The 20,831-nt window shown below is 33.1% G+C and overlaps 3 protein-coding genes across 3 annotated transcripts; 2 read left to right on the top strand and 1 right to left on the bottom strand.

Annotated features, from left to right (window-relative positions):
* Positions 1 to 6,970: 6,970 nt before the first annotated feature.
* On the top strand, positions 6,971 to 14,991 carry LOC144839601 (dual specificity mitogen-activated protein kinase kinase 4-like). Its single transcript, XM_078695034.1, has 13 exons — positions 6,971 to 6,997; positions 7,768 to 7,889; positions 8,482 to 8,584; positions 9,065 to 9,125; positions 9,733 to 9,846; positions 10,267 to 10,386; positions 10,942 to 11,061; positions 11,215 to 11,266; positions 11,559 to 11,686; positions 11,959 to 12,030; positions 12,186 to 12,334; positions 12,524 to 12,569; positions 13,052 to 14,991. The coding sequence occupies exons 2-13, from the start codon at positions 7,868 to 7,870 to the stop codon at positions 13,163 to 13,165; spliced, it is 1,101 nt and encodes a 366-aa protein (XP_078551160.1). The 5' UTR covers positions 6,971 to 6,997; positions 7,768 to 7,867; the 3' UTR covers positions 13,166 to 14,991.
* Positions 14,992 to 15,746: 755 nt separating this feature from the next.
* LOC144840195 (protein BUD31 homolog) lies at positions 15,747 to 17,189 on the bottom strand. The gene is made up of 4 exons (XM_078695919.1): positions 17,016 to 17,189; positions 16,704 to 16,826; positions 16,336 to 16,502; positions 15,747 to 16,188 (listed from the first exon to the last, which is right to left on the bottom strand). Exons 1-4 carry the CDS (start codon positions 17,107 to 17,109, stop codon positions 16,138 to 16,140), a joined length of 435 nt encoding a protein of 144 aa, XP_078552045.1. The 5' UTR covers positions 17,110 to 17,189; the 3' UTR covers positions 15,747 to 16,137.
* Positions 17,190 to 17,739: 550 nt separating this feature from the next.
* Positions 17,740 to 20,637, top strand: LOC144840566 (aquaporin-8-like). The gene is made up of 5 exons (XM_078696416.1): positions 17,740 to 18,183; positions 18,768 to 18,894; positions 19,124 to 19,374; positions 19,956 to 20,090; positions 20,269 to 20,637. The coding sequence occupies exons 1-5, from the start codon at positions 17,957 to 17,959 to the stop codon at positions 20,312 to 20,314; spliced, it is 786 nt and encodes a 261-aa protein (XP_078552542.1). The 5' UTR covers positions 17,740 to 17,956; the 3' UTR covers positions 20,315 to 20,637.
* Positions 20,638 to 20,831: the final 194 nt, after the last annotated feature.

The following is a 20,831-nucleotide window of genomic DNA, read 5'->3' as shown; positions in this document are numbered from 1 at the left end:
CCAGTTAGTAATAGTCCTAGACTAGGCTAGTAGTAGGTAGGTAGCTAGCTAGCTAGCCTCTAGTAGAGTAGGCCTAGGCCTAGGCCTACTAGCCTAGGCCTGGCCCAGGTAGGCCTATTAATTACGCTAGCTAGGGCCTCCTATGCGCGCCTTAACTTAGGCCTAGCTAGGCCAGGTCCTATATGCCTACCTGTCCTAACTATAGGATATGCCCCTACCTAGATAGTATTAGTAGGCATATTAGCCTCGGGCCTAACTTAACTAAGCACTAGGCCTAGGCTAGGCCTAACCCTAGGCTAGCCGAGACCCCTAGTTTTAGTTAGGGCTAGGCCTAGGCCTAGTCCTAGTCTAGGAGCTAGCTAGGACCTAGCTAGGCATAAATAATAGTAGTAGGCCTAGGCTATGCCTACTAGCCTACTACTACTACTACTAACTAGGCCTAGGCTAGGCTAAAATATAGATAGGCTAGCCTAGTATACTAGCCTAGGGCCTAGCCTACTGACTAGAGCCTAGCATAGGTAAAGGTGAGCATACTACTACTACCTAGACTAGGCCTACTTAGATAGTATATAGATAGGAGGTAGGCTTGGTAACTAGGCCTAGCTAGGTTAGGCCGGGGCTATCTATCATCAAGCCTAGGTAGGAGGTTAGCTAGCTAGCTAGCTAGGGAGTTACTACTACTAGCATAACCATAGAATACTATTACTAATTAGGCCTAGCTAGTAGTAGTACAGTCACTAGGTCTAGTCTACAAATAGCTAGCTAGTAATACTAATAGACCCTTGCATATAGGCCTTAAACTAACCTAACCATTTAGTTAGGTATGATTTACAGTTCAAGATATGATCGTAAGGGCCTAGTAGACTAGCTATTGGGCCTCTCTGTAGTCTAGTACTACTAGTAGAAAGTAGACAGCTTACGTAAGTTCTAAGTACCACACACAAGACTAGCTCTAGTAGTAGTAATACTGTAGGTTACTTATACCAATCTTTCTTATTATACAGATCTTATTAAATTATTATTATTGAATAAATACATTGTGAATTTTTTTTCCAATTAAGTAGATCTCAACCAGATGCACCCCAGCAAGCAAGAAGAAAGTCAGTATTTGGAAGGATTTGGGCAGCAGTGCTTCATCTTTTGTGTATCAGAAGTGACGAATCATCAGATAGCAACTTAAGTTCGTCATCGTCGTCATCATCTTCATCACCATCTCTATCAACGGGCACAGTGTCGGCATCACTGTCAGGGGTACACGTATCAGTACGACAGTCATCATCAAAATCTCTATCAAAGTCATCAAGATCACATTCGTCTCTTTGGCCAATGCCATCCACATCGTCATCTTCAAAATTCGCGGTTTCTCCTGGCCAGATACTTACCACACCAGGTCTATCACCAGGGGAGATGATTCTCCCAAAGCAACGTGTTTATAGCTCGTCGTCGTCATCATCTTCATCGTCTACCGCTCCGGCCCAGCGCATTTTCAGACAACCAACATCAGAGTTATCACCCGGTGAGATACCAGAAAGGAAACGTCTTTGCAGTGTGCCATCATCGTTGTCATCGCAATGGCCATTGTCACCCACCAGTAGCTTCAATGGTTCGTCCCGTTCTTCGAAAAGTAACTCAACTACTTCAACACCTAAACCCGTCCTTAGCGATATAGATGCTACAATAAAACTTGCTGAAATTCTGCCGCCTGCTCGGTTATTAGTTAGTTCAAGTGTTTCCCACCTTAGTAATCCTGTACGTCTTGGACAGGGAAGTTTTGGCCGCGTTGACCTGATGACATCCGATCTTTTTCCAGGTCACTATCACCTCGTCGCAGTCAAGACGGCTTTTTTGAACAGTTTCAGTAATCCTGACTATGCATGGGGCAAGATGCTGGTAGAAGCGCGTGTGATGAAGTTTCTAGACGATCTGCCTTCTGTTCCTCGCGTCTTTGGCGTCTTCCGCCAAGGTGACGTGTGCTGTATGGTGCAGGAGTTTATCGGAAATACCTTCACCCTTTCCAGTACCACATTCCTGGATGTATTGCGAACCGGACAGCCGTCCTTGAGCGCGCTTGAATCTATCTCTATGACATCAGAGGTTGTCATTGCGCTCAACGAAATGCACAAACGCGGGATTCTCCACAACGACGTAGCTGCGAGAAACATCCTGATCCAGCACGATGGAACCAGCTACAGAGCAAAGCTTACCGACTTCGGGATGGCATGCAGAGTACAATATCCAAGAGGACACAGAGAGTTAACCTTTTCATCGGTGGATGAAGTAATTCACTACATGGATAATCATCCAGAGGTTGCACCAGAAAAATACATTGACGGTGCTTGCGATTCGGTTAGCGGTGACGTGTATTCCATCGGTTATGGTATACGTATTGTAGGAGTGGCAATTAGACACAGCGATATGGTTGAACTTGGAAAGGCTTGTGCATGTTTCGACGCAGAAGATCGACCATCTTTAGATTGGGTAATCAACATCTTGGACATCTATAAAGAAAGGGAGAAGACCAATCCAACATGCCGGGGTATCAACGGGCCTTAGTTTTTTTAATATAGTTTTTAATTATTAACATTTATAAACAATATAAACAAGCAAAGCTCAGATATAATTATAATGTGTGAATAAATTAATATTAATTATTTATAATGTTTCAATAATGATTATAATAAAATAATAATATAGTAATGAAAAAGTGGATAATAAATAGTATTAAAATGACAATCAACCACAAGAACATTAATAATAAAATCCTTTTTATCCATTTATTTCTCCCGTCAATTTATGTGTTTCTTTTAAAGTTCATTCTTAATTAAACATTTTAAATAAAATTACAAAAGAGATGAAGCTCACAAAACATTATTTTAAAAACGAACATTTTAAGTTGCTATTGGTAAGTATTGTAAAAATGTAAGTACAATACAATTTGTTAATTTTAAATTTTGTTTTTAATGTATTTCAATATAAGACTTATAGTTTCTATTTTTAACATAATATATAATATATTTTTTTAAACAAGGTTAGATTTCCTATAAGTTTTAATTATAATTCTTTATTATAATTTTTATATTTCAATATATTGTAATGAAAACATACAAATAGCTCTCGCGTTTATAAAACATCATTTTTCTTATATTAATTATATTTTTTCTCTATTTTTAGGTTACCACGATACAGTCTTGCTAAAAACTACATGACGTTTATTCACGAAAATCATCCTTTAACCCATTATAGGTAAAGTATTACTATATTGTAATTAAGATTGTAATACATCGATCTATATATTTGATTATATTTATATTATTAAACGTTTTTTCCTATTAAAATAAATCCTCATTTTATTATTGTATAACTTAACTTGTTATTTTTTCTTTTCATGCAAACCTGCCACGACTACAAAATGATGATCAAGAGATATATCATTTCAGGTAAAAAAAATTATAAACATTTATTTTTAACCGTTAATTAAATATTATTTCGTTAAATATTTTTGTGGAAAATCTGTGTATCTTTTATAAGCTTACCTAGGTAAATATATAGCTAACTAACAAAGTGTTTTTATTTTTTTCGTTGATACTTGTCGAGTAAACTACAATCAACAAGACCTCGATACCAGGCTAATGTTGTCAACATAATATAAGGTACGAGCAGTCATAATTGTTATCTAGAACTCTATCCACCAAAATATAAAAAAACATTAAATTGATTTGTTTATAACTGTGTAATGCAGTAATTATTATTTGTGTGGTATACAATGAATACACGTCTAAAATCAATAATTAACTAATAAAGTGTTTATTTTTAAATTTTGTTTTTCATTGATACTTGACGGGGGAACAAATCAACAGTCGACACCAAGCTGATGTTATCAATATGTTAGGTAAAAAGAGTCACAATTGTTAACTACAACTCTATCCACCAAACTGTCATTTATTTGTTTATAAGTGTGTAATAATTATTAATTTTTTTTATAAATACTTTCTGATGGCGACACGACATAATCAAGTCAATATCAACGTTTTAGGTATGAACATTTAATCACGTTATATTTTTATATTTTTTTTTTTTTATTTATTTTTTACCATATTTAATGAGGGTGATCCATCCAGCATTATGCTGATCATTTGGGACCCTCAGAACAGATACAATATACAAAAAACAACAAGAACAGAAAAGTAAAAGAAGAAAATAAAATTAATTACATAAGACTAAAAATAAAGAAAATTTGAAAAATAGAAAATAACTGAAATGTTAAAATAAGCAAAATATATAAATATAAATAAAAATTTAAAAAAAAAAAAAAAATTATTATATATATATTATATATATTACTCTAGTCTAGCCAAGGCAATCGAAATTGTTAGAGCCTTCAGTTCTACCCACTATTGTATTGTTTAATTTTATTATGTTAAAAACTTTGATAATTCTTTCTTTCATTATTTGACGAGACCACTATTACTACGACTTATCAACAAGAAGTCTAAATGATGATGATGAAGCAACAATTTAGGTAAAGACATTACATTTTTCGAGTTTGAATTAACCTGAAAACCTGAAAACGTTTTACAAATATACAAATGCTAGCTGAATTAGCCTAAGCGTTTTACATACAAATATCATTTTATATAACTTTGTAATTCTATTTTCCTTTCATTTTCGGAAAGTACCACAACTCATCACCAAGAAGTTAATATTAAGATGTTTTCTCCAACATTTTAGGTAAAAACAACCACTGACAGTTGATGTTTGAAAATTCCATTTTAGCTTTTAAAAGTTAAATTATACGTTTTATAAATATACAAATGCTTGTTTCTTTTTTCTTTTCATGAATTCGCAAACCAACTCATAACCAAGAATGTCAAGATGATGTTTTAATATTTCAGGTACAACAACCAGTCACAGTTAAATTCGAATCTAGATTGTGAAATTTTAACCATACAAATGTGTATTTTGTTTATACTTTATAATTTTTTTTTCTTTTCATGAACGGGAAACAACTCATCACCAATCATTTTAAGATGGTGTTTTAATATTTCAGCAAAATATATTCTGGAACACCAGTACAATCAAGCATAATCAATAGCACATTTAATTATCTGTAACATTCGAATGTGTTTATTTAGGTGATCTATGTAACAGAATGAAAGGGGATAATTAAGAATCGTGGTATTATGCTTTAAATGATTGAATCCCCTGGACATTTTGATCTTTTAACTCTCGTCCCTTTAAACAACTTAAAATTAGATCACGGCCGGGTGAAAATCTCTCGACATGCGGCCTGGGTAACGAATGGTATAAATGCTATTCATGAATGCAATAATAACGTCATTTAACACTGTATGTTATTGACAATCTAATAGATTAACTAACTATTAAAATGAAATAGTAGTTTTTATTAATATTAGTACAATGTATTTCTATGAATAACCTATGCCTATAACTTGTTAATTTAAACAAGAATATCAATCTAACAATATCATTACTACTAAGATCTGCAGTTTATAGTCGTTTAATATTTTAAATAATAACAATAATAATGTTTGTTCGGCAGTTAATGTACTGCAACCTGGAGAAAGCAATAGCCATGCTTGTTTAAAAAATGCTGTTGCTCTATTATTAATTATATTGCTGCTATTACAAATAAATCAATTTTATAAATAAATATTACAAGACTTAATTCTTTAAAATAAAATGAAACGCGCGCTTATAATTTGTAAATCACTTTAAAGTGCATTAAAATATATATTTAACACCTACTATCGAGTGTTTTATTATTCATTTGCAGAACTGGTAAGTCGTCTGTAGTGTTAGTAGAGCGATTCCCAGTATCGTGAACACTAGAATCTTTCACGACTATTGATTGTCGGAAACAACATGATTTTTCATTCGTGCAACACCCGAACAATTCCGAATTTTCTTCTCAGAAATCCGGCAACCTTCACCAATAGATAACCAGATTTACCGCGGAGTTTAGCAATCATTGCAACGTCAATGTAGAAAACCAAACTTTACACTATACAACGATCCTCTTCCTCAAAGCCATAGTACATTGTGAACATAATTCGAAGAAATTCATTTGCCCACCGCAACCAGCAAATAGCGTAAACCACCACTATTACAACATACGCCCTTAACACAAGTTTAATAAATGTATAGTTATCATGTGAATGTGTTTTTATAAATATTGAAAAAAAGTAAAGTATTAAAATCCAAATCATTATTACAACAACAGGGGGTATAATAACAATAATTTATTTTTATACTTACTTACTTACTTACTTACTTACTTACTTACTTACTTACTTACTTACTTGTTTCCGGAGCTCAGCGGTGCTGGGTCCGGAGTCGAGGCTCGGCTATGCCTATAAGCCCCTCTTGATAATTACATCTTGCAACTCTTGAATATGGCGCAAATTTAAGAGGGTGGTGGGACCATGCCCGTTCAAGACCGGACTTAAATTGATTGGTTGATCTTGAAGCTACTACATCCTCCGATAACGAATTCCATAATATAATAGCTTTTCGACCAAATGAGTCCCTCATCCAATTTGTGCGTGAGAACTTAAATTTTAATTTAAAAGAATGACCACATGTTCTAACATCTTCATTACGCTCAAAAAAAGAATCAGCTGAAATACTATCCACTCCGTGTAAAATTTTTAAAATACCTCCCTGATTACAATATATACATTGAAATAGAATAAATATTTTAATTTAGTGGCAGAAAAAACATTTAGTATGAAATTAAGGGTGTTGTCTGGACAATTAGGGCTCCGCCCCTGAACTGTGATAGATATAATGTTGTTGATGATACGATGACGATGATGATATTTACCGAAAAAGATAACTAAAAGAAGATGCGCAAATTTTACAGACTTCATAGAAGTTTAGGTGGAAGATGAACTATAGAGGGCGACAATATTTTTCTGCTCGAACAAATATTTTTTCACCGAATTTATTAAAGATCGAGCAGCTATCCTAGGCCTAGGTACGTACTGATATATTTTGCTCTTTTTAATATAAATACACTCTCCTTTTGTTCAAATAATATTTCAAAGGAATCAATCGTGAACTAGTGTATAATAATATAGTAGGTTGTGTTTCTTTTTAAACTGTTAGTATGCCTCACATCTTGAAATAAATGTGGCTAGGCTAGGCCAGTATACCTTCCTTCTCTCTAGGCTAGACACTAGCGGAATTAATAGTGCTGACTGCTGTCGAACATTAATCTACAGTTGCTAGAGACTTTCTTCCATTGTTTGCGTGCCGTAAAACCCGGTAAACGAGTAGGCCTAGGTTAGAGAACGCCTCACACTCAGCCTAGCCTACTGGTAAAACATGTAAAGGTGTTAGGCCTACTGTATTGTTTAGGCCTAGGCCCCACAGCTCTAAATTAATTATATTTTAATAAATTTATATATAAAAATATTCATATAATTATTAAATTAATTATTAAATATTGTTAATGTTACTGTTAGTGTTAGCCTCCTAGGCTAGGCCAGGACCATTTATATAAATAATAATTCCTAACCTAAACTAATATAATATTAAATAATGATTAATAAATATATTAAATTTTACCTTTTATACTGTAAATTTACCAGGTTATCATGCTAATAGCTTAGGCCAAGATCATTTATATAAAAAAACCTAAACCAATATAATAATAAATAAATATATTAAATGTAACCTCCATTATACTCTAAATTTAATTTTACCACGTTGGAAATGTTGAGAAATCTTTAAAATTGTATTTAGATATGAGATGATGTATTTGCCTGACGTTTAGAAATCAGTTGAATTTTATTTCTGATGTTGAAAAAAACTTAATCATTGTATGCCTCGATGACCAGCTGACATGGCTTCACCAAATTTTAGAGGTAAGTTCACTCTACTACTACAGTCCACTCTCTTATGTGTAACTTTATTTAGTCTCAAGTCTTTCTAGGTACGATACAATATTATTTATTGTCATTTTAACAACGAGGTGCAAATGAAATTTGGTTGATTGGTTTACATTTTGATTTACATACAATTATACAATAATGAATATAAAAGCATGTAACTGTAACCAATAAATCTAAAGAGATCTTACGAACTTGCTATTAAATATGTGAATTTAATTATAAACAAACGATTGTCGGAAGCGTTTAGTGTTTTGATTCAGTTGAACTGTTTTAAGCATTGTTAAGAAGTGCTGAATTAATATTGGTTTGTTTGTTAAAGGTGGGTTGTTACAATCATGGAAGAACCATGTTATAATCATGCAAATGGAGTTTTTGATGTTTAGCCAAACTTACGAACTTGCTATATTATTAAATATGTGAATAGACAAATGATTGTCGGCAGTGTTTAGTGTTTTGATTCAGAGTGATCAGTCTACCAGTTTGGCTAAGCTTACACCTACTAATATTAGTTTAAAAATGAATTAAAAAAACAATTTTACTAGTTTTTTGTTTGTTTTTTTCACAGTGACCGGGGTTATAAGTCGACCTAGACTTACCCTGCAAATAGATTCCCCGATACACACGGAGAAAAAAAAGGAGAACTTTGCCTCTAGGGGCCCAACACATCTGTAAGTATGTCAATGTTATGTAAAATGCAGACCTACAATGTTCAGGTTTTAGATTTTCAGAAGTAAGGCAATAAAACATAAAGTACATAACATTATAAAATATATTAGGTTTAATTGAAGGATCAAATACTGAAGACAATGATTGATGCTTCTAATCTAAAGCTCTGTCAACACTATCAAACTTTATGTGACAACAAAAATGTGATGTGCCCATTGGCATATATGGACATGATGATGTCATATCACTACCATAGTTGGGCATATTACTACTATATTTGGGCACATCACATTTAGTTGTCAAATAAAGTTTGATAGTGTAGACAGAGCTTTAGTACAGCATATGATTGAAGGTATATAGTAGGAGAGAAAAATAATTTTAAAGCAAGATGTTACAGTAATTATGCACTAGTTACTACACTACACTTCTTCTGTTCTAAAACACACACACATATCACGCAAGTTTTTTTTTTTCTTTTATAGAGAAAGGATGAAATCAAGAAGTCTAGAATCCATAGGAAAGTTAAACATATCTCCTGATGAGGTAATCATTTGGCATAATTAATCATCAGACGCGAGGGAAAAAATATGCAAATTATTTTTATATATAGTACAGCCAGGTTGTAGAGAAAAGAATGACTCTTGACTGGACTGGTGAATGTTGTCCCTCCCCAAACTCATACTAAAGTTAGAAATGTTAAAGTCCCATTCCCTATGTTTTTTAGATTTTTTAGATTACGTAGATTAGAATTAGAAAACTACATTTAAACATGTAAAAATAAATACTATATAGTCCTATTGCGATAACTTTTTCGTCTTTAAACAGTTTCAAATATGAAAACTAAGTTGATTCTAATAATTTAAGCGACCCGCTATAAATCTCAACATGCATTGTGCACGGATTGACATTTTAGCTTTTCTTCTGCGATTCACTCACTTTCGATCGTGAAGACAAAACAAATGGAAGAATCATAAATTTTCAGCGAAAATACTGGGTTTTCCAATCTATTTTAACGGATTCTGTCAATGGGACTTTAAAGGATTGCTCATACGTACGGATGTGTTCCTGCATAGTTTGTTTAAAAAGTTTACAAAGCTAGGTGGAAATGTAATGCTTAACTAACTGGTTGTTTACTATTTTTATTTTGTAGTGTTATGACTTCACTGCCCATGATTTACAAGACCAGGGAGAAATCGGACGTGGCAATTATGGATCAGTTAACAAAATGATACACATTCCAAGTGACACGCTTATGGCGGTGAAGGTACCCAAGACTTCCTAATCATATTACATTGATATTTCCTATTTTCTTACTTATATTATTTATTTCTGATAGTAATGTATTAAGTACATAACATTTGCATTTCCTTGCTTATTTTTATGCCTCTGTTGTTTCATTTTCTTTTCTATGTTCTCCTATTATTAGTGTTTTATAAGTACATAACAGGTTGCATTTCCTTGCTTATTTTTATGCCTCTGTTGTTTCTTTTCTATGTTCTCCTATTATTAGTGTTTTATAAGTACATAACAGGTTGCATTTCCTTGCTTATTTTTATGGCTCTTTTTTTCATTTCCTTTTCCATATACCATGTTCTCCTGTTAGCTTGCATTTCCTGAATGGCCAACATAAACTTTTGAATAATTTATTTAGCTTTGATATATTCTATTTCATTATATTTTTTAGAGGATTAGGTCAACAGTAGAGGAAAAAGACCAGAAGCAACTGTTAATGGACTTGGACGTGGTCAAGAGAAGCAGCGAATGCCCTTATATTATTAAGTTCTTTGGAGCATTATTTAAAGAGGTATGGTTAAAAATAATACATATTTATAACATGTGCATCAAAATGAAGGTGCAGTATTATATAATAGGTGATTTTGTTCTTATAAGTTTATGTAGTGCAGTGTGTTGGATGTTGGACTACTGATCATAAGGTCATGAGTTCAAAACCAACCCTTGCCGCATTGCTTGTATCCTTAGGCAAGACACTTTACTTTAGTTTGCCTCTCTCATCTCTATAAATGGATACCTGGTTAGGTCAAAACACTATTTCGCTGATTACTAGCTGCATTATGGAAGTACGTTTCCATACATGTTTGATTAAAAAAATTATTGGCTGTAATAATGTGAAGCCCTTCGAAGCTTTGTGCAATTAGCGATATATAAGAACGAGAACGAACAAGCATTTATGTTGCTATTGTTGTACCTTTAACTCGAGCCCACTACTTCTGGTAAAGTTTGAAGGATGCCTTCCTCTGAGAACTAACATGAACTTGATCTACCTATATCCAATTGTTGCTTTTTATTATTATATCCAAATATTTATTAATATGTTCTTATAACCGTTTTTCTTTTTTAGGGTGATTGTTGGATCTGTATGGAACTAATGGATACCTCACTTGATAAATTTTATAAATTCCATCACCACTATTTAAAACAAAGTATACCAGAACCAATACTTGGTAAAGTGACAGAGGCAGTAAGTACAGATAAAAATTATTTTTACTGCAGTTTTTGCAGTAATTTTTTATTATTGGAAATTATGGCTTGTCCGGATAAGTTGTCTCCGGTAACGATTAATTGAAGAGGATTTGAGAGACACTCTCTATTTTAATTTTTTTTTTTTTTACAGACTGTCAAAGCTTTACACTATTTGAAAGAAAAACTTAAGATTATACATAGAGGTGAATATTACTTATTATTAATTATTTTTTCAGCCGATTTTCGTTACTGTATCCATTTCTTAAGTAGGAATATTTGGTAATACAACATCACATGTGTTTCACATGCATCTATTTGTAACCTAACCCTTAACCTAAACTTACATGATACAGGCACCACATGTGATATAAATGAGACGCTGTATTACCAAATATTGCTATGATACTTCGAAAATAGATATGTGGAAATACAGCACTGGGATTCGGGTGATGTTTTTGTAATTGTAATTTCTCTAATAAATACTTTTATCCACAGATGTCAAACCATCCAACATTTTAATTGATGTCAAAGGTCAAATTAAGCTATGCGATTTTGGCATCAGTGGTCAACTTGTTGACTCAATCGCCAAAACTAGAGATGCAGGTTGCAAACCATATATGGCAGTAAGTAATGTTTATTTTTTCTTGATTACAAGTTCATGGACTAATTGGTTGAAAAAAGACTTTAGTAATTGGTTTATTTGTAAAAGTAATATGCTTGTCAACACTATCAAATTTACTAGTTTGGCCAAAAAAGTGTGATGTGCCTAAATATTGTAGTGATTTACAAAATATGGTAGTGGTAGTATGACATCATCATGTCCATATATGGGCTCATCACATTTTTTGTCACATAAAGTGTAAACAGAGCCTAATGTTTTTTATTCTGTTTACAGCCTGAACGAATTGATCCTCAAGTTTCAACGTTTGATATTAGATCAGATGTATGGAGCCTGGGAATTACCTTAGTAAGTAGATATGTGGAATAGCAGTTTCCCATCCACTGTATGTAAAAATAATAATTTATAAAGATAAGCATTGGTTGATTTAATGGTGAACATTCTAGCATCCAAGATGCCTTGCAGATATCCATTTTATTTGATGTTTTTTGTTTTAACTTTAGATTGAAATCTCCACTGGAAAGTTCCCATATCCAAAATGGCAAAGTGTGTTTGACCAGCTGACCCAAGTGGTCAAGGGGGATCCACCTCAACTTACAAACAACGATGAGCATCATTTTTCCCCTGAATACACAGAATTTGTTAACATTTGGTAAGTTTTACTAGGTAAAGGAGGGTGTGAGGTATCTCAAGTCAGATCAACTTAAGCAGTTAAGGCAGGATGCAGTTTACCATACATAAAGAGCCAACAATATCACCATGGGTTCGAGGCCGACTCGTTCCAAATTCTGTTGGTGGAACACGTCCTCCATCAGATATTTAATTTTATTTTATCTTTCAGTTTAACAAAGGATGTGGCAAAAAGACCTAAATACAAAGATTTGTTGGTAAGTTCAAGAATTTAATTTTGAGTCAAGTCTTAAGCTCTGTCTACACTATCAAACTTGATGTGACAAAAAAAATGTGATATGCTCATATATGGACATGATGATGTTACATTACTACCATATTTGGGCACATCACACTTTTTTTTGTCAAGCTAGTTTGATAGTTTAGATAGACCTTTAGTTAAATGCATTGTTGTAAACATCATTGCAACATGTATGACTGGTTAAAATGCGATTTTTTATTAAATAATACGTTGTTTAACTAAATGATTAGTGACATATTAAGCTACTGTAGCCTTTTTAGCCTATCCATAATTTGATTAATTTTTTCTAAGAAGTGTATGTAGACATACATAACTATAACAATATGCTTACTTATTTCCTCGGAAAAGGTTTTACACCCATATGTATAAAATACGCATAAGTCCTGTTGTTGATGTTTTTTATTAATGCTTTTCATATGCAAATTGTTTTCTTTACAGCGGGACAAATTCATTCATAGGTATGCAAATGAAGATGTCGGGGTTGCACAATATTTCCAACGAATTCTTGCACAAGTTAGGAACTACCCAGCAGCTGTCGATGTGCGTGTATAACAAGGTCTTGTTGACAACATCAAGCAAGTTTATGGGTTTGTAGGGGGTTTTCCAAAATTTCTAGGTTCTATAAAACCTTATGTAGTCCATGGGATATTGAAAACACACAGGTTTTTAAAATATAAACCTCTCAATTTCAATAGTTTCAGGCAAATTTGTATGCCTTTTGTTTATTTGGCTTTGTTTGTGTCGCAATTTGGCTGATTTAAATTTTTCCCCAAATTTGTTTAGAAAATACATTAAGTTTCAACTTTCTCCTAGATCATAATCACCATTATAGAGTTTAATAGTGTAATACTCTCAGACTGATGCCCTTAAATGGGGGAAACGTTTACCATGTTGTATTCAATCATATGGCTGACAAAATCTGTTTTATCACTTTTAATACTTGCATCTTATGAGGCAACATGCTAATATTTAAGTATGAAATATGACAATAAGAGCACGACCTGCGGTGACCTTTTGGTAGTTTCTCTAGCTTTCAACATGTAGGGTCAAGGTGTGTCAAGCCTGTAGAGTAGCCATGAGGTCAAAGGACAGATTATAGAAACTTTTGTAGCTTTGTTTCTTTACAGTCCACAAAAAACCAGTAAAGTTCAACCAAAAAAAGACGATGTACCCATATATGGATACGATGACATCATATCACTACCATATTTGGGCACATCACGCTTTTTTTGTCAAACAAGTTTGATAGTGTGGACATAGCTTTGCACTAGACATACAGTTTATAATTCTTAAGTTATCCAGACACCTGTACTGTATCTCTACATACTGGAATAATAGTCCAGTATCTGTATATGCAGTGTCGCATATATCACATGTTAGGCTTATGGCCTATGTGATGTATATGTGACACTGTATCACAGCATTTGCCTATGCCAATGTGCAAATTATAGATACAGTACAGCGAATCAGCTAATCCAAGAAGACGTATTTACACAGTTTTATCTAGCATTTAGAGTTTAACACACAAGTTATACAACCTGCATTTATTTGAACTTTTTAGTCCCATAATACTGGACTGATTTTTTTTTCTTTTGAATTACACATCATAATATCTTTCATTTTTATTATATGAAAATCATATATTTTTTTGTGTAAATACATATATATTTAAAACAAACATGTATTAGTGGAAAATATACTACCTGACAAAAGCAACATGAGCGTGCTAGGTTGCTTGGAATCAATATGTTTCGGTCTCTCTAGCACACACTGTTGAGCAACAAAAATGTATGTATTCTTTAATTTTTAGTAATCAATTTAGAAATCAATTAAATACAAAGATAGGGAGTCTTAAAACAATATTATTGAGCAAGTTAAGTACATACATTGATTTTACTGCAGTTACTAAATATTATACCGTAATATTTTGAACTTTTCGGTTGACTTGATGAAATGTTTGTATACTTTAAAGTATGATATATTATGAATATTGTTGTTCTTGTTCATACACATTTTTGTTTTTATACCTACGTTCCTGCATATGCAAAATTTTGAGATGTACTGTACTGAAGATTATGAATATTAATTTTGGTGATTAGGGTTTGTGAAGCTTGAGACTTTGGCAAAAGATCTCATACTGTTTGCTCAGTTATTACTTAATATATGGCTAGTTACAAGATTTTTTTTCTTTTGTAGATGTAAAAAAAAAACAATTAATGTACTGCAGTGACTATACTCAAAATTACTGCAGTAGATCCGACTAATCAGAATTATTGCAGTAATTATAAGTTACAGGTATTGATTTTGAAGCAAATCTCTTACAAGTTATGTTGTAAATCCAAAGAATTATGAATGAATAAAATTTAAATATGTTAGTTTCTAAGGTTATATCTTTTTCTGTCGTCCGAGTACCATTAGAAGTGTATGTTTAATGGATAAACTAAAGAAAAACAATTGTCATTCATCATCATCGTGGTGCCGTGCCTGTGGCGTTGATGACCATGCTGCTCCATTTATCTTTTGTGTAATATTTCTATATTTGAGTATTGTCCATTAAAATGCTCTTTGATTGTGTTAAAAAAAACATTTTTTCCTTGGACATCCTTTCTGCTTTTTTCCATCAATTTTTCCTGTTAAACACAGCTCTTCTAATTGCTCTCTTCTTGTTGTTGTCATTACATTACATTTACTCATAAAGGTAGACTTGTGTTGATCTGTAACTCAATACTCAATTTACACTCCAGTAAATTTTAAGTGACTATCGGCATGGTCAACCATCATGCGTACAATTTATTATTTTCTATTATAACATGGGTTCAAGGATGTAGCCAATCGGAGGCACTGAAATGAGTCACATGTGCACTCCTTTTTTCACTGTCATGCACTGCAAAAAAGCATAACACTCTGCGTGTAAATCATTGCAGAATAACGATAACGCTAGGCTTGCTGTACCGAAACAAAAACACATCACTTTGTATATATATCTTGTCAATTCTGCTACACGACTGTTGTGTTAAGGCTAGGCCTGTGAGACAGTGATTTGGTCGCACTAACGCACTCCGACTTGTGCATTATTTGTATATTAGTATATGTAAGCATTCATCTTTGATAAACATATACACTCAAGGCCATGTTGTGAAGTAATAGTTTATTAACATTTCTTGTAACCAAAATCGTTTATACAGTGATGAAACCATTCATGATCACAGTTCATACAACCACAGTAAAGTATTATATTACAAAAGTCTTACAATTCTAATTATTTTACAAAGTTCACATTTTTTTTTCTGTGGTTATATCCATGTTTTGAATTTACTGTCCACTATTTATCAAATACAGCAAGATGTTTAGATCAAGTACTGCAAAATAGGACAATTTGTGGTTTCTACTGCATTAATGCAGTTTAAGATACACCAAACTGCCAGTTTTACTGCAGTAAATTACAGTACACACAGTTTATTGTGCTCAGTACTATAATTTTGGGTTAGTAGTCCTACTGTACAGTCCTAGATTTGCAGGAACTTTTAGCCAGAACAACCCCTGCATCCGCAATGAACACACTCTACAACTTTGCCCTGAAAAATAAAAATACAACATTGTTTAATTTCTTATCATTAGATATTAATGAATGAACTTAACCAAAAATAGCAACAAATATATTGCCATATTCAATCGGTCCATTAATTTGATAAAACATACAAGTAACAGTTCTATTTCTGTACCTCTTCAAGTTTTGCCTTAGGTACCCTACAAATGCAGTTAGTTCCAAAGTTGGTATCCCTGGCTTGTATACAGCGCAAACAGCACAAGCTCTCATATCCTTGCTTCTTCCATTTAGCAATCAGGTTCTTGTCTGCATATCCTTCTTTTATACAGTAATCGTACAATTCTGAAATGAATATAATTATTTATTAATAATATGTTTTGCTACGTAACATTGTTTACAATTTTATAAACATTTTGATTGAAGCAATTTCATGGAGTTTGTGCCAAAACATAGACAGGATTAAAATGGGTTTTTTTTGTATTAGCAAAGCAAAGGTCAAACTGACCTACTGTAGGATATGTGTGGCATTCCTAACTAACTTACCCCTAGTAATTGCTTTCCGTTTGTAGAACAGATCAAAGATGTACCGGGACTTTTGGTGGTGAATTTTAAATATTGGCCAGAGAGCCTCGACCTTCCTCTTGCCTTCATGGGGCTCTGTTTCAGCTGAAATAAAGAAATACATGACTGATTATTAGAAAGGTAGACGAAACCTACGCTAGGCCTAACCCATTGAAGACACACGCATGATGACCACCGGCCGATACTCTCCAACTGCCTGTCGAGAAAGTGAAATTACACGCTTGCATGACCTAATTCTAGGCCTAGCTTATCTGATCTAAAATATCGGCTTACCTTCTCTCATTTTCTGATCCAATTCATCTAACGTTGGTTCAATCAATTCCCATCCTTCTGGAGTTTTCTTCCTTGATTTTCTAACCTTTGGCATCTTATAATTCGTTTTTTAATACAAATATAACAACACCACTTGCTTGCGTTTATTTTACGAACGCATCAATTGTTTTATTTGTGAAGTGCGCCCTCAATATTTAGAAAACTTTATTTGCATGATTTTAGATGATTAGATTAGATTTCTACGTTGTACAATAAATTCCTCCATGGTTGTTGTAATGTATGTCTATTATATTACAGTATTACCATGGAGTACACTATCTTTGATAATTACTAATGCTTTAATTTTTTTTTACTGGTATGAATATGTTCAGGGTTCCAACTAAATATAAAGATCAATCTACAGTCTATGTATATCTTCTGTTTTTATTTCCACCACATAGACTTAGTTAAACTATAACACATTTTTATACACATCTAGTTTAAACTATTCGCCCCACCACACCAAAACATAATATTAACGAAAAATGCATAATATTGATAATATTCATTCATTAAAAATGACCGACACTATATCAGCTGCGTACAAAGGTTTAATATAAGAGAGTAATGCTTGTGGTATGCCTAGTTAATATTTCACTTGAGTAAATACAACTTTAAGTGCACGCATAATAATTTTTCGACCAAAGTCCATCGAGTTAAACTCAAAAACAGTACGATGAGTAAACAATATCACTGATGAGAGATAAACATCACATTCTTGATTGGTCATAGTGTGTTTGTTTAAATATCAAACGTTTTTTCTCTACAACCAACCTCACCCCGAATTGGCGGTTATTCTCGCATCGGTGCTAATTTATATCGTCTGCTGACTTAGAATCACCATAAGTTTGGAGAAGCACGTACTTTTCTAGTAAGAACTACAACTAAACGAATACTTGAAGATGAGTCGAAGCTTGGAAAAAATAAACTATGAGGATACGGAGGTTGAAAGAGGAGAAGAAGCGGCGGTATTCGAGGAATACGTGCAGTCTGTTTTCGCAGAGTTTGGCGGAACTCTTCTTTATACCTTTATTGCCTGTTTAGCCGTAACTACAGAGAATCTCGTAGCGATTGCCTTTGCGGAAGGTCTGACCATCGCCGTCCTCTGCTCTGCCTTTTTGAAGATCAGGTACGTTTTTATGTTAAACGTTGTTTAGATATTTTAGGATGTATAAATCAATTATTGACTCAAATTCAAACGAGTAGGAACTATATCATGAATTTACAATTATGTCCCATAGAACAGTAGAGGTCTAATTACTAATAAGACTGAAATATGCACTCAATCAAAAAGTTAAATATTCAAAAACTTTTGTTTGTAAACCGCCAAGGCCCCATCCAGAATAAGCCTCCTCAATATAAAAGAAATCAAATATTTTGTTAAATTTAAGAAAGAATTAAAGAAATATCTTTTACTTAAATATTAAACATTTCAGTTTGTTTATGTTATATAATATTTATTACTGATGCATCATATCTCACAGGTTTACTTCTAAGTTGGTCCTCATTTTATGCTCTGTGTTTTTATGGCATTTGATGAAATAAATGTTTGTTGAATTTGTTGAATTTGTTGAACTCCAATTAAAGATTACTCTGGACTGATTTTAGTTGGTTAATGGTTTCTATTTAGATTTTCTTTCCCTCTTCATTTTAGATATACTTTTTTGATAAAGAATATTTTTAGGCAATATAATTTCTGATGTGTTTTTTTAGTGGTGGTCATTTCAACCCAGCCTTGACGTTCGCTGTCTGCATATCAGGTGGTCTGAATCCTGTCCTTGCTGCTATTTATTTCATTGTCCAGCTTATTGCTGCCATGATTGGTGCAGCGTTTGTTAAGGTAAGTTAGTTAGTGGGGACAAACCAATTATAGAGCATGAAACGTAATACTCTGAGAGAGACAGATAACATAGCTATAAGTTGAAGATGTAAAACATCGAATATTTTTGCACAATTAATTATGATGAAGCAATTTGAAGCATTTGAAAGTAACTTAAGTTCGATTAATAAGATTTTTTTTCAATTTCAATTAATTTAGTATCATAAATATCATTTTATTTCAATTTCAGGCTGTGGTATTAAGAATTTCTTACGATGATATTGACGGAGGAGTGAACAAGCTTCGAGGAAGCATTCCCTACGATCCTTATGATCTAGAACACGAACTTGACGTGACTGGAGGTACGGCCGTCGTTACTGAAATTCTTGTCTGTATCATGATATTCTCAGCATACATGAATGCAAATGTTGACCACAAGAGCAAACAGATTTCAGGACCATTAGCGTATGGATTTTCAATTACTGCAGGAATTCTTTCTTGGTAAGTATGAAGTTTCTAAAACGGCGTTTGACGTGATTACTGTCGTTACAGTCAAAAATTGTTTTGGATTCGAACCAAATCTTTGTACAAAAAGCAATTATAAAAAGTTATTAGATACGTTCCTTTGATTGTGTACCATCCAATTACATGTTCCCTTTAATTTAACATACCTTCTCTGCTGTAGGCCCTATTATTTAAAAAAGAAAACGATTTGTAAATGGCCTAATTCTACACTCAATTCGTGTGTTCTTTAATTAGAGAGGTGCTTTTGTTAAATCAAATTTATTTTAGTTTGTATAGCTTTTATTGTGCTAGTCACCGCGAGTTACAAAGGAGCCGTTATGTTTACACACTTTCATATGACTCAGTGTAAACAATTCCATAGTTGAACATTTTCAATTGTCCAGATATGATATTAACCAAACACAGGCTATTGTATTTTGTTTTTTAATAACAACCAAAACAAACATAATGCTGACTAATAACCTTTGACATGTTATTATACTACTTTCATTTTTTACCATAATTCCTCATATTATTTTCTTTGAATAGTTAGGCCTATTATAATTTCTCTTTTTTAGTTTCTTTGTATCTGGTGCATCCTTCAACCCGGCTCGTTCATTTGGTGCCGCCGTCTGCTCCGGGTACTGGAACGAACACTACATCTACTGGGCTGGACCTTTTGCCGGTGCCATATTTTCTGGTCTTTTCTACAGGTAAGTTTATGGCATTTTCAATTCATCATCAACACTGGGTAGGCCTACAATAGAGATCTATAATTATTTTAAGCAACATATTCTTAAAGTAGTAGTGAGGATTAGCTTTTCATGCAGCAAGCTATGCAATATAACCATTAAAATGTGATTACTTTAATTTTAATGTTTTATTTTTCAGGCTCATACTTGGTGACAGCAAAAGGCGATTGGTTGCTCGCGACTGAGTTTCTTAACAAAGCTGATGACCTCTCTTCTGTCCATCTAGAACAATGTTACAATTTTTCTACTGTAGTTGTAGTACATTATTATTTGTTATACTGCAGTATAATATGAATGTATTTTTAATTTAATTAAACAGAATATTTACTGCGCAGTATGAAATAAAATTACTGCAGCAAGATGAACATTTTGGCATAGTTAGGTACATTATTCTCGTCACCACACTCTACGTGTGCTGTATTATAAATCTCACATTTTCTTATTGTAATTGAATATAATTTAATTTTAATAACTCAAATAGTTTACTTAAATTTTGTTTTAAATTTGTTTTGGGGTCAAGGGGTTTAAAAGCTTGACACAAATACATATTCTTTCGATGATATCGTATAGAATATTGACTTAAGTCCACAATATTAACGGGAAACAAACATTGTGGTCACTTAGTATACGGCATCTACGGCCCTAGTTATTTGATAAACCATATTAATGATTATAGTTATTAAATTATTCCCAATTTTTGCA

This window comes from Antedon bifida, chromosome 4 (assembly GCF_963402885.1).
Source record: "Antedon bifida chromosome 4, ecAntBifi1.1, whole genome shotgun sequence".
NCBI classification, from domain to species: Eukaryota; Metazoa; Echinodermata; class Crinoidea; order Comatulida; family Antedonidae; genus Antedon; species Antedon bifida.
This window is presented reverse-complemented; position numbering and strand designations above follow the sequence as displayed.